At 21.5% G+C, this 15,312-nt stretch overlaps 1 protein-coding gene across 1 annotated transcript in view; it reads left to right on the forward strand.

Annotated features, from left to right (window-relative positions):
* Positions 1-6,754, forward strand: part of LOC117174969 (E3 ubiquitin-protein transferase MAEA) — a 21,840-nt gene extending 15,086 nt beyond the window's left edge. The window contains exons 4-5 of the mRNA XM_033364441.1: positions 5,848-6,157; positions 6,524-6,754. Coding sequence (XP_033220332.1) covers positions 5,848-6,157; positions 6,524-6,625 — 412 coding nt within the window. The 3' untranslated portion in view covers positions 6,626-6,754. The remainder of the gene's footprint in view (positions 1-5,847; positions 6,158-6,523) is intronic.
* Positions 6,755-15,312: the final 8,558 nt, after the last annotated feature.

Below are 15,312 nucleotides of genomic sequence, written 5' to 3' on the forward strand. Positions count from 1 at the left end.
GATTTAAAGAGATTTGAAAATTTTTTTGGAATTCACACTGAATTCTTTGAAGTTCTCTTCAATTTTTTTAATTTACTTAAATTCTTCTTAATTCACTCAATCTTATTTAATTCAATTTCATCGAATTTTTTTGAATTCCCTTGAATTTTTCGAAGCTCGTTTAAAATTTACTGAATTCAATAAATATTTTTCATATTTTTAAATTGTTGAAATTCATTTAATTTTTTTTCAGTTCATCTTCAATTTTTATGAATTTCATCGAATTCTTCTCGTTTAGTTTAAATTCCTCTAAATTCATTTCAATTTTACGGAAATTAATGGATTTTTGTGTGTGCAGATTTGTACAAATTCATTTTAATTCTTTTGAATTGAACTTGATTTGTTTTTCGTCATTAATCACTTCTTTGGCTAGAAATTAGTATATTTTTAAAGATTTAAAGAGATTTGAAAATTTTTTTGGAATTCACACTAAATTCTTTGAAGTTCTCTTCAATTTTTTTAATTTACTTAAATTCTTCTTAATTCACTCAATCTTATTTAATTCAATTTCATCCAATTTTTTTGAATTCCCTTGAATTTTTCGAAGCTCGTTTGGTTAAAAATTGCACTATTTGGTTGTAAAATTAATTATTTTATTGAAAATGCAACTGTTTATTGTCTTTGTTTTGGTTTAAAATGATTTTTTAATTAAAAATTCAACCTCATGGTTGAAATGTTATCTTTTTTAGTTGAAAATTAAACTATGTAGCTGAAAATTTGTCTTTTTGGTAGAAAATCAGCCTTCTGAATTGAAAAATAATCTTTTTGGTTTAAAATACATCTATTTCATTGAAAATTCGTCGTTTTTTGGTAGACTTTAATCTTCTTGCATGAAAATTCATCCTTTTTTTGTTTTGTTAAAAATCCAACTATTTTTTGGAAAATTCTTATTTATTGGTTGAAATCAATTGTTTTAGGTTTAAAATAAAAATATTCTGACTTCAAACTTTTTGTTAAAAGTTCATATTTTTGGTTGAAAAATCGACTGTTTGGTTAAAAAAAACTATTTTAACATTTAATTATTTTTTAGAAAACTAACTTTTTGTGTAAAAATCAGATTTCGGGTTTTGATAATACAACTGCATTTATAAATAATTCGCCTTTTTGGATTAAAAACTCAAAAATTTGGTCAAATATTCTACTTGTTTGAAATTTTGTCTTTTTTGATAGGCAACTAATTTTTTTCAAATTCATTCTTTTGTTCGAAGATTCAACTATTTTGTTAAAAATTCTTCTTTGATTGAATGCAACTGGTTGAAACTTTGTTTTTATGTGCTGAAAACTAATTTATTTAACTGAACATTTAAATTTGACATTTTAGATTGAAAACTTATGTCTTTTCTTGAAAATTCGTCTTTTTCGTTGATTTCAACTCTTTGAAAATTCGGTTTTATTTGTTTTAAAAAATAATTGTTTAATCTGAAAATTTAACTATTCTACTTTGGGTAAAAAATTAATCTCCTGGGTTGAAAATTCATCATTTTGGTTTAAAATTAAATTCTTGGTTAAAAAAGCATTTTTTATAGTTGAAAATCCAACTATTTTGTTTAAAATGGAAATATTTTGTTAGAAATTTAATTATTTAAAAAAATCTATTATTTAATTAAAAATTCGTCCTGTTTTATTAAAAATTCATGTTTAAAGATTGAAAATCTGTAACATTCGACTTTTTAGGGTGCAAACTTAATTCCTTTGTTGATAATTCGTATTTTTTAGCATAAAATCAATCCACTTTGTTAAAAATTCATTTACTAAATTGAGGATTCAGCTATTTTGCAAAAAATTTGTCACTTTGTGAAAATTGATCTTTTTTGCTCAAAATTAAACTATTTGTTAAAGAAATCTTGTACTTTTTTTTGTTTAATTGTTTTTTTGGTAGAATATATTATTCTTGGTTAAAAATTCATCTTCTTATATTTTTTAACTAAAAATTTAAATATTCCAGTAAAAAATGTACTATTTTTAATGGAAAATTGACCTTTTTTAGTTAAAAATGCAACAATTTGGAAGTAAATTTGTCTTTATAAATTGAAAATTCATTCATTTTTTTTCAAATTCAAATATTTTATTGAAAAATCAATTTTTTTGGTGGTAAGTGATTTTTCCCTTTAAAAGTTTATGTGCTTGTTTAAAAATTCATCGTTTAGACTAGAAATAAATTAAATTAATTGAAAATTAAAAATCTTTTGTTGAAAATTTAATTTTTTTATCGAAGACTTATAATTTGAATTAGAAATTTATTTCTTTTATTGAAAACTTGTTTCTTCTTTGGACAAATAGAAATTTTTACCGAAAATTTAAATATTTTTCTGAAAATCCGATTTTTTTATTTAAGAATTAAATTTTTTGGGAAACTCAACTATTTTATTTTTGGTTGAATTTTAATCTTTTTAAAAAATGAAAATTGAGGTATTTGGTTGAGACTAGATATTTTTTATTTAAAATTTATTTATTTGGTAGGTACAAAATTCAACTATTCCAGTTAAATATTCACCATTTTAATTTAAAATTCACCTTTTTTGGCTAGAAATAAATTAAAATTATTTGAAAAATTAACTTTTTTGTTAAAAATTAATTCTTTTTTTTTGAAGATTCATCCTTTCAATTAAAAATTCATTTCTTTGGTTGAAAAATGAGCTGTTCAATCGAAAAATTTTTTTTTCTTTGGATGAAAAGTAATTTTTTTACCAAAAACCAAACTATTTTATTGACATTTATTTTTCTTTTTTTTTATGAAAATAATTTTTTCCTTAAACTGAAAATTAAAATACTATTCCAGTTAAATATTCCATAAGTTTAATTAAAGATTCATTTTTTTGTCGAACATTAATTTTTTGACTAAAAATTTGATTATAAAAAGTTTAAGAAATTTAAATTAGATTAAAATCCAAATTAAAAATCCCATTTATTGTCCAATAATCAAATTGATGTGGTTGGCTGCCTTCTCATTTTTCTTCTCTCTGTTTTATTTTTGTCGGAAAATTATAATTTTTTTCGATTACAATAGGAGTTTTTTTTCTTTATTGTGGTTCAATTTTTTTCGTTGGATTCTTGTTTTTTAACAGGGGTTTGCATAAATTTCATTTTTAAATTTTTGGTCGAAGAATAATTTTTTGTTTAAAATTTAACTATTCCAGTTGAGGATTCATCATTTTAGTTGAAAATTCATTTTTTTTTTCACTACAAATTTAAATATTCCATATTCTCTTAAAAAATGGATTTTTTTAGTTAAAAAATTCAACTATTTGGTTGAAAATTTGTCTCCTTTGATTTAAAAATCAACTATTTCGATCAAATTCAGGTATTTTGTTGAAAACTTATATTTTTAAGCAGACAATTTTCTTTTTATTTGAAAATTAATCGTACTGTTTAAACATCCTTCTTTTTGGACAAAAATTCAAGTATTTCAGTTAAATATTCATAATTTCTGTTGAAAATGGAGAATCTTCAGGGTGGCCGCTGGACCGAGAAACCGAAAAAATCGGGAAATGACCGGGAACTTTTTGAGACCGGGAAAAACCGAGAAATGACAGTGCATTTTTTCTTGACCGGGAATTTTACAATTTTTTATAAGAAAAATCTGAGCAAATTCGATTTCAAAAGTCTTGAAGGCATGAACAATTAAAAATTAAAAACGTTTGAATTTGAACATTTTTTTATAAAAAACAGTTTTATTTTATCAACTGTAAATATAAATAAATAATTTTTAAAATGGATCTGTACTTTAAGTATTAAAAACTGAAAAATAATTGATTTGCTAAAACTATTCTAAATCAGCTGAAAGTTTAAGAATTTGCAAATTCGTAATTAATTCTTAATTAAAAGCTTTTATTAAATAAAATATTTTTTCATTCTAAATTATCATTTTTTAACCCATTTAATTTTTCAAAAAAATTTGATCAAGAAAAAGGATAATTATTTAATATTTAGCAATATTTGACTTATAATTTAAGACGACTAAATTGAAGCCAAATATTTAAATGTAAACAATTTAAAGCTTAATTGTTTGGCATAGGAAGCTTTGAATTGTTAAAATTTCGAAAAGCTTTTAACATTTTAACGTTACAATTTTTATTGTTCTACTTAATAAAATGTTTAATTTGTAAGCGAAATTGTCGAATTTTGATGTATAAATAATAATTGAACACGTATTGTCTGTAGAAAAATTTGAGTAATTTTAAGAGATATTTAGAGAACTTAAAATGATATCAAGTAATTTAAACGAAGTTTGTCAAAAAAAATTTCATAACTTCTAAACATTTTTTAAACTGAATAAAATTTTTTCTGCAACTTTGAGAGAATCTTAAAATTTAATAATATTGGAAAACTCTTAAAATCTTTTTGAATATTCTGTTAAAAAAATAATTTTTCAAAATGAATCATTTTCAATTTTCCTAGGAATTTTAAGAAAATGTTTTTAATCGTATGAAGCCCTTCACAATTCGTACAAAGCCTCTGAATTTATTGTAAACTGCAAAAATCGACATTTTCTTTTAAATTAGAATGTGAGTATTTGCACCGAAATTTCGTTACAAATAAACAAATTTTTTCGGTAAACACACTTCGTTAAAATTATTTGAAATCATTTCAAGTTCTAAATAAATTTTTAATCTTTTTTAAACTTCTAAATATCTCTTAAAATTACCCTAATTGTTTCTAAAAATAATAAGTGTTCAATTGTTTGAAGGATGCTTAAACTATTTAAAATGAAAATAACTTTGACCATTTTTAAAGTTCATTGATTTATTCTTTAATTTAGACTATTGAAAATCTTATCCTGGATTTATATTTTTGGAACTTAATCTAAATCTTTGAACTCTATAATTTATGAATGTTAAAAATCCATAATTTTGCAGTTTAAATTCATTAAACTAGAAATTATTTAGTTGAAAAGTGTTAGTAGTTAATACGTGTAAATTATTGAACAATTCGATAGAAAATTTTTTAATTTAAAAACTTTTAAACTTCAATTTTAAAAGTTAGAAATTCAAGAGTTCCACTTTGAATGCTTCAGTGTGTTGTTTATTTTTTATTACTTGCACTTTTACTGTTTTAGCTTTAGATTTAAATTTTATTGACCGGGAATAATATTGAATGAATTTTCAAACTGAAAGATTAAATGTCGATAAAAAACGATAAAATACGGAATAGTTAATTTTTTAATTAAAAAAAAATTTCAAACAAGAATTAAATTTCAGCCAAAAAGATTAATGTTTTCAAAAAAAAGAAAAGATTTTTAACAAAATAAATGACTATTCTAACAAATATTTTAATTTTTAATGGAATTTCCAATTTAATTTGTAATTGAATTTTCAAACAAAAAGGTTAATTTATTACCATAAAAAGACAAATTTTCAAGAAAATAGATGAATTTTATTTTAAGAAACAGAAATTTTCAAAAAAAAAAAAAATTAGTTTAAGTTCAAGTTAGAGAATTAAGTTCTTAATAAAAAAAAATGTCAGCGAAATAGTTCAATTTTCAATAAAACAGAAGAATTAAAACTCTATACTTTATGAATGTTAAAAATCCATAATTTTGCAGTTTAAATTCATTAAACTAGAAATTATTTAGTTGAAAAGTGTTAGTAGTTTATACGTGTAAATTATTGAACAATTCGATAGAAAATTTTTGAATTTAAAAACTTTTAAACTTAAAAAATGTTTGCGTTTTGCGACAAATATGAAATATGTTACTTTCAGTTGACCGGGAGAAAATTGAAAAAATTGACCAAAAATTTGAAATCGTCCGTCGTGGCTCGGCTGACCTTTAAAAAATTTGTAAATACTTGTTTTTTTTTTTTTTTTAAGGTGGGACAGACTCATTGAACAATTTCGACATGAGAACTACAGGCTCTTTCAGCTTGCTAGTCAGAGTGTCTTTACAGTAGCACTTCAGGCCGGATTGTCCGCTCTGAAAACTCCACAGTGTTATGGAGGCAATAAAGAGGGACGTAATCCTAGTTGTCCAGTTTGCAATGAGGCGCTTAATGAACTCGCTAATCCTCTACCTTTTGCTCATTGTTCGCAATCTAGACTCGTGTGCAGCATAAGTGGAACACCTCTTAACGAGCATAATCAGCCGATGATGATGCCGAACGGCTATGTTTATGGGGAACAAGTGAGTTTAAGAGTTACAAAAATTATGGTTAAGCTTATAGGTTCAATAATTCGATAATTTTCTATAAACAGTTTGATGAAATATGATACCGTTTGATGAAATATGATACCGTTTGATGAAATATGATACCGTTTGATGAAATATGATACCGTTTGATGAAATATGATACCGTTTAATGAAATATGATACCGATTGATGAAACGTGACACCGTTTGATTTTTTTAAGCTTTTCTATCTTCAAGATGCATTATTTGTCTATTTGTAGAATCATCTCGAATGGATGGATAATTTTTTTTTCGCTTAGTCTTAAAATATTTCAGTATTTATTCGAAGTAATAGGCATCTAAATACGAAATAAATTTTCAGGCCCTGGAAAAAATGGCTCAAGAGAACAACGGAACTGTAATTTGTCCAAAGACGAAAGAAGCATTTCCCTACAAAAAAATCGAAAAAGTTTACGTTATGTAAGGTAGTTACCTCGGACCACAAAATGTATTATAATGTTACTCTTATCTATAATGTTTCTCTTATCTATAATGTCCTTTAATTTAATAGTATGTTTAATCAACCCGTAAATAAAATATATTTTCAATCAAATGTTTATTAGAATCATTTTGCCTTATATTAATTAATTTTTTATCAAAACAGATGAATTTTCAGTACAGAAAAACATTTTTTAATCCTAAGAGAAAAAATGTTAACCAAATTCTCTAATCTTCAAACCCCCCCCCCCCCCCCCCCCCCCCCCCCCAAGGATTTTCTACAAAAGAGTTAAATTTTTAACCAAATAAATGAATTTTCATTTTAAAAAAAGATTCATTATTAATGATTAATATAATAATTGATCATTCATCCAGAAAAATAGAAATTTTTAACCAAAATAGCTGATTAATTAAATAAGAAAGATTAAATTTCAACCAAAGAAATTAATCGTTAACCATTAAAAAAACTTAATTTGTAACAAACAAACAAAAATTAATATTAATCAGTTTCATTTTCAACTAAAAACAATTTAATTTAGCAAAAAAAAAAAACACGAATTTTTAGACAAATTCTCGAATTCTCAATGATATTTGAACCAAAAAAAAGATCAAAATTTCAAATAGAAAACAGTTGATTTCAACCAAGCAGTTGCATTTTTTACCAAAAAAATTAAATTTCTACCAAGACTTGATTTTTAAACAAAAAAGTAGAATTGTCAATCAAGAAAGATTTTCCAGTCCTGAAAGAAAAAAAAATTTCAACCACATTGATGAATTAAAAAAAAAAAAGTACAAATTTTCTACAAAAAAAAATTTTCATCAAAAATTACAAAAATTTTCAACAAAAGAACTCAATTTTAAGCCGAAAAAATACTTTTTAAAACTAGAAATGAATTAAATTTCAACCAAAAATAGTTGGATTTATTTTACCAAAAAATATGGATATTCAAAACAAAAAATATATATATATATAATAGTTGATACTTCAACCAAAACAGATTTTAATTTTCAAGCAAAAAAAGTAAAAATTCCAAAAGATGAATTTTCTGTCAAGAAAATTAATTAGAAGAGGTAAAATTTTAAATTAAACATATAAATTTTTAACTAGAACTGGGATACTTAAATTTTCAGTTTAGAAAGTAGCTTTGACAAAAAAAATGAATTGAAAAGGTAAATTTTCAAAGAAATAGTTAACATTTTAACCAAAAAGATGAATTTTCAAATAAAAAGATTTAATATTTGTAAAAAAGACAAAAAATAGAAGTTAAATTCTTAGTAAAAAAAATTAATGTTCAATAATAAAAAAAAAACTAATTTTTAACCAAAGAAAAAAAAATTTAGCGAAAAAGATTAATTTTCTACAAAAAATAATAATTTTTCACAAAATGCATTATTTTTTAAACAAATATTTTAATTTTTAATGGATCTTTCAACCACATAGATGAGTTTTCAAACAAGAAGGTTAATTTACAACAAAAAAGATGAATTTTTAATTTAAAAATAAAAAATATTGTTCAATAATAAAATAAATTTAACCAAAGAAATGAAATTTCAATCAAAAAGATTAATTTTTTACAAAAATGAATAATTTTTAACAAAAATACATGGATTTTCAAGTCAATATTTTAATTTTCAATGGAGTTTCAACCTAATAGTTGAGTTTTCCAACAAAAAGGTTAATTTACGATTTAAAAATGGACAAATTTAAAAAAAAAAATATTAATTTTTAATTTAAAAAAAAATAATGTTAAAGAAAACAAAAATTTAACCAAAGAAATGAAATTTCAGTAAAAAAGATTAATTTTATACAAAAAAAGAATAAGTTTTAACGTAAATACATGAATTTTCAACCTGATAGCTGAGTTTTCTAACAAAAAAGGTTCATTTACAACAACAAAAAAAGACAAACTTTTACCAAAAATTTTAATTTTCAATTTCAAAAAAATGATGTTCAATAAAAAAAAATTTTAACCGAAGAAATGAAATTTCAGCCAAAAAGAGTAATTTTCTACAAAAAAAGAATAATTTTTAACAAAAATACATTAATTTTTAATCTAATAGTTGACTTTTCAAACAAAAAGATTAATTTACAACAAAAAAAAGACGAAATTTTCAACAACAAAAAAATAAATTTTCAATTTAAAAAAAAAATAATGTTCAATAAAAAAAATGAAATTTCAGTCAAAAAAATTAATTTTCTACAAAAAAATAATAATTTTTAATGGAAATTTCAACCTAAAAGATGAGTTTTCAAACAAAATGGTTAACTTACAATAAAAAAAGACAAATTTTCAACAAAGAATAAGAAATTTCAGTCTAAAAGATTAATTTTATACAAAAAAAGAACAATTTTAAATGGAATTTTCAACCTAATAGTTGAGTTTTCAAATAAAAAGGTTAATTTACAACAAAAAAGACACATTTTTTAACAAAAAATATGAATTTTCAATTTAAAAAAATAATGTTCAATCAAAAAAAAAATGTTAACCAAAGAAATGAAATTTCAGTGAAAAAGATTAATTTTATGCAAAAAAAAAGAATAATTTTTAACAAAGATACATGAATTTTTAATCTAATAGTTGACTTTTCAAACAAAAAGGTTCATTTACAACAACAAACAAAAAAAGACAAATTTTCAACAAAAAAGATGAATTTTCAATTAAAAAAAAAATGATGTTCAATAAGAAAAAATTTAACCAAAGAAATGAAATTTCAATCAAAAAGATTGATTTTCTACAAAAAAATAATCATTTTTAACAAAAATACATGAATTTTCAAGCTAATATTTTAATTTTTAATGCAATTTTCAACCTATTAGTTGAGTTTTCAAACAAAAAGGGTAATTTACCACAAAAAAAAGACACATTTTCAACCAAAAATATAAATTTTCAATTAAAAAAAAAAAATAATGTTCAATAAAAAAAATTTTAACCAAAGAAATGAAATTTCAGTCAAAAAGATTAATTTTCTACAAAAAAAAAAAATAATAATTTTAACTAAAATACATGAATTTTCAACTTGATAGCGAAGTTTTCTAACAAAAAGGTTAATTTACAACAAAAAAGACAAAATTTTCAACAAAAAAATATAAATTTTCAATTAAAAAAAAATGTTTAATAAAAAAAATGTTAATAAAAAAAAATGAAATTTCAGTCAAAAAGATTAATTTTCTACAAAAAATAATAATTTTTAATGGAATTTTCAACCTAACAGTTGAGTTTTCAAATAAAAAGGTTAATTTAAAACAACAAAAAAGACACATTTTCAACCAAAAATAAAAATTTTCAATTAAAAAAAAAAATAATGCTCAATAAAAAAAATTTTTATCAAAGAAATGAAATTTCAGTCAAAAAGATTAATTTTCTACAAAAAAAAAATAATAATTTTTAACAAAAAAAAATGAATTTTCAACTTAATATTTAAATTTGTAATGGAATTTCAACCTAGTACATGAGTTTTAAAATAAAAAGGTTAATTTACAACAACAACAAAAATGTTCAACAAAACATGAATTTTCAATTAAAAAAATAAAATAAGATCTCAACAAAAAATAGAATAGTTTAATTTCAAGTTAGACAATTCCGTTCTTCACCAAATAAATTTTCAACGAAATAGTGACATTTTCAACCAAACAGATGAATTTTCAAACAAAAAGATTAAGATTCTATTTAAAAAATCAACAAAAAATGGAATAGCTAAATTTCTAATTAGAAAAATTAATTTTCAATTTTAAAAAACAACTAATTTTCAACTGAAGAAATCAAATTTCAGCAAAAAATGTTAATTTTCTACAAAATAAAGAAACTTTCAAACAATTGAATTTTTAACTGAAGAAGATTGTCAAACATTGAATAGTTAAATTTTTAGCAAAAAAAAATCTTGACAAAATAGTAAAATTTTGAAACAAAAAATTTTTAACTAAAATTATCAATATGAAACCAAAAGAATGAATTTTGAAACAAGTACATCAATTTTCTACAAAAAAAATTATTTTTAACAAAATACATGAATTTTCTAACAAATATTTTAATTTTTAAAGAAAATTTTTAACGTAATAATTAAATTTTCAACCGAAAAGGTGAATTAGTTACCAAGAAAATGAAAGTTCTACCGCCAAAAAGCAAGATTTAACAAAATACCGAAAATTACCAATACATAGTTAAATTTTTTGTTAATAAAATAATTTTAAAAAAGTGTTAACAAAATAGTTGAATGTAAAAAAAATTCAACTAAAATCATGATTTTTAAACAAACAAAAAAAAATAGTTTTTAATCAAATAATTCAACTTTGAACATTGTTAAATTTTCGAACCAAAAAGACACATTTGCTACAAAACAGTTGAGTTTTTAATCAAAATGGATTACCTCTTAACAAAATTGTTGAATGCTTAGAAAATATGATTAAATTTTCAAACAAGTTAGTTGACATTTAGTTTAAACAATTGATTTTTAACAAAAAAAAATTATTTAAAACAAAATAGTTCAATTTTCGAACCAAAAAGACAAATTTTCTAAAATATGTCTGAATTTTCAACCAAATACTTGAATCTTCTACTAAAATAGTTGAAGTTTCAAAGAAAGATTTTTCATTCAAGAAAGTATAAATATTGTAACAAAATTGTTGAACATTCAATCCGGAAATATAGATTTTCAACAAAAAAAGTTTATTTTCAAAAAAATAATTAAATTTTACTAAAAATTAAACCAAATTAAATTAAATCGAAACCAAAAATATAACAGCAGACCAAAAATAGTTGGATTTCTTTATACATGGTGGCCTTTGTAATCAAAGAACAAAAATTCCCGGTAATTTCCCGGTTAGCAAACATTTTTCACGGCCAATGAAATTTAAAAAAAATTATTTGTAAATGAAAGCATACTTCTCAACTGAATAATTTAAAATTAAATGCAGTTAAACTGCCAAATTACAAATTTTAAAGTTTTATAAATTGTAGATTTCCAAGATTTTGAATTATTTCAAAAAAATTGTAATTTCCTTAACTTACTCAAGTTTTTTATAAAATTTATTTATTATATTATTATATATGAATATATATTATATATTATTTATTTATTAATTTATAAAATTTTTATAAAATACAAAAATTTGACTTGAAAATTAAATTTGTTTAAATAGAAAAATTAATCATTTTTTAAAATTAGGACGCTTCTTTTCAAATATTTGAAATCATTTCGAATTTTAAATTATTTTGAATTATTTCAAAACTTTTAAATATTTCTTCAACTTACTCGAATTTTTTCTAAGAATGATAGGCTTTCAATTGCTATTACATAAAAATACAGCAATTTGATTAAAAAATTTAATTTGTTTAAATAGAATAACGAAAATTGTAGCATTTAAAGGTTAGATTTTTCTGTTTAGTTGTGTCAATCTTTTTAAATATTCTCTTAAAATTAATTTTTCAAATATTAAAAATAATTTTCAATTTTCCTAGGAAATATTTTTTTAATCTTCTGAAGCCATTCAAAATTCTTAAAAAGCTTCTCTACTTCTTGTTTTTAATTTGCCGAAATCTATCACTTTTTAAAATTAGGACGCTTATTTTCAATTATTTGAAATCATTTCGAATTTTAAATTATTTTGAATTATTTCAAAACTTTTAAATATTTCTTCAACTTACTCGAATTTTTTCTAAGAATAATAGCCGTTCAATTTTTATTAGATCAAAATACAACAATTTGACTTAAAAATTGAATTTGTTTGAATAGAAAAATTAAAACGTTTAAAGTATAGAATTTTGTGTTTAGTTGTGAATATTTAATTTACAATTACTGATTTTAAATGAAAAGTCAGATATTTATAAATTTTGAGTAATTTTTCTTTTTCTTAATTAAAAAATTTCAAACTGAATGGTTGGAAAATGGAATATTTTAGACTAAAATAACATTTAAAATCTAATGAAAACCATTCTTTATGAATTTATTATTTTGAAGTTCTTTTAGAGGATGGCCGTTTTAATGAAACTGAATAATTTGAATTTGAATGCAGTTTAACTGCCAAATTAAAAATATAATTTTTTATAAATTATAGAGTTCAGAGATTTAAAATCACTTCCAAAAATATACAACCACGTTATCATTTCCAATGCTCTAAATTTTTGACGAATCAATCAATGCATTCAAAAAATTTCAAAATTATATCATTTGAAACATTTTAGACTTGAAACATTAAAAATAGAATGATTAATTTTTTTTTTATAAACTGAAGACTTGTTAAATTAAAATGTTTTCTTATTTTAAATAGTTAAAAAAATCTTAAAATGCTTCAAAGTTTTAGTTCAAAATCATGAAGCATTTACATCTTGTTTTACATTTTTGCAAATTGTTAATTATTTTTAATTTTTTCAATACTTCTAAACATCTTTTAAAATTATTTGAATTTTTCCTAACATTTTTTCTACAAATTTTTTTTTAAAGCCTGCCAAATTGAAAAAATTTCTTTAAAACTCTCCAAATTCATTTTTAAAAATTTCGTAAATCTTTTTAAATATTCTCTTCAAATTAATTTTCCGAAATAAAAATTCATTTTCAATTTTTCTATAAAATGTACGCTTCAAAATTAAAAACCTTAAATGGAACATTTTTAAAGTAAAAGATTTTCGAATTACGCATTATAAACTGAATGATTTTATAATTGAAAAAGATCACAATTGAACTAATCATTTAAAAAACGCTTGAAATCAAAAAAAGTTTGACAGCTTTTTTTTTCTTCTACAAATTTGTAAAATTTCCGGTCAAAAAATAAATTCACTGTCATTTCCAGGTCTCAAAAAATTCCCGGTCATTTTCCGATTTTCCGGTCCAACGGCCACTCTCTTTTAAAATAAAAAATAGTTCATAAAGTCTTGTAAAATCAATTATTATTCACTTTTTAAATCTTAAAGTACAGTACAATTTTAAAACTCATTAATTAATATATATTTACAGATGATCAACTAAAATTTTTTTTTATTAACATCTTCGATTTCAAAGACTTCTAATTTTTAATTGTTAAATCTTTAAAAATGCACTTTAAAAATCTTTAAATTAAAATGTACGTTAAAAAATTAAAATCTAAAATGAAAATTTTTTAAAGTGAATTATTGTCAAACATAATTTTTAATTTTTAATTTGAAAATATGAATATTTTACAAGCCAGTTTAATTTTGATGCAAGGAAGACGAATTTTCAACTAAAAATATGACTTTTCCAACAAATGAGAAGTTTTACACCAAAAAGATGGATTTTCTATCCAAAAATACAAGTGTTCATAAATCAGTTGAAATTTTGATAAAAAAGATTACTTTTTAAGAAAATAGTTAAATTTTCAACCAAATAAAAGAATTTCTAACCCAGAGATGAATTTTTAGCCAAAAGGTGATTTTTTTTTAGCAAATCATTGAATTTGCCACCAAGAAAGACGATTTTTCAAGTAAAAGAGAAATTAAAATCCAAACAGGATGAATTTTCGACCAAAAAATATGTCTTTTTAACAAAATAGTTGAATTCAGATTAATCCTGGAACAGAAATCTGATCCTTTTTTGTTTTGTTTTTGATCAAAAGAACTTTCACTCAAAAAAGATAAATTTTGAACCAGATAATAGATTTTTGGAACCAAGAGATTAATTTTAAACGAAAAAATATTAATTTTCTAAAAAGTATAAATTTTTAACCAAAAAACAATGACTTTTCCAACAAAAAAATCGTTGAATTTTCACAAAAAGTGGGTTTTGTAAGTAAAAGAGATTATTTCTTCAACAAAAATACCATAATAGACTTTTCAAATAAAAGGAATCACTTTTCAATAAAAAAAGATTAATTTTCAATAAAAAAATGCGAATTTTTTATAAGTCTAAATTTTCGACCAAAAACTATGAATTTTTCAAAACAATCGTTGAATTTTCACAAAAAAGTATGTTTTTTAATTCAAATAGATTATTTCTTAAACAAAAATACAATAATAGACTTTTTAAACAAAAAGAATTAATTTTCAACCAAACAATATTCGACAAAAAACGATTACTTTTTAACAAAAGACTTTAATATTCAACAAAATAATTAAATCTTTAACTAAATAGTAGACTTTGTAACCAAAAAGTAGAATTTTGAACCAAAAAAATGATTGATTAAAAATTCCACTCTTTGGTTGAAAGTTGAACGAATTTTTTCAAATTTCATTTTTTTCGTCAAAGATTCATAATTTTAGTTGTAAGTTCGTATTTTTGTTAAAAAATAAAATCAACAATTCTTTTTTTTTGAAAAAATGTTTCTTTTTCTTAAACTGCAAATTCAAATATTGTGTTAAAAAGTCAACTGATCAATTGTAAATCTTTTTGTTGTTATTTCATGTTCTTGTTTTCAAAATTAAATTATAGAGAATTAGGATTTTTGGCTTGAAAATTCCACAAACCGTTTCTTGTTTTTAATTAAAATTTTGTGGTGGAAATATCAACTATAACATTTTTTGATAAACATTAATATTTTTTGTTGAAAATTTAATAATTTGGTTAACATTATTTTTCATTCTTGACAGAAAAATTTTTCTTGGTAGAAAATCCATTTTTTGGTATAAACTCCACCCCTTTTGAATTTTTTGGTTAAAAATGCAACTTTTTAGTTGAAGATTTATCTATTTTGGTGGAGGATTAGACTATTTTATTGAAAATTAAAAA

This window comes from Belonocnema kinseyi, chromosome 6 (assembly GCF_010883055.1).
Source record: "Belonocnema kinseyi isolate 2016_QV_RU_SX_M_011 chromosome 6, B_treatae_v1, whole genome shotgun sequence".
Lineage (NCBI taxonomy): Eukaryota > Metazoa > Arthropoda > Insecta > Hymenoptera > Cynipidae > Belonocnema > Belonocnema kinseyi.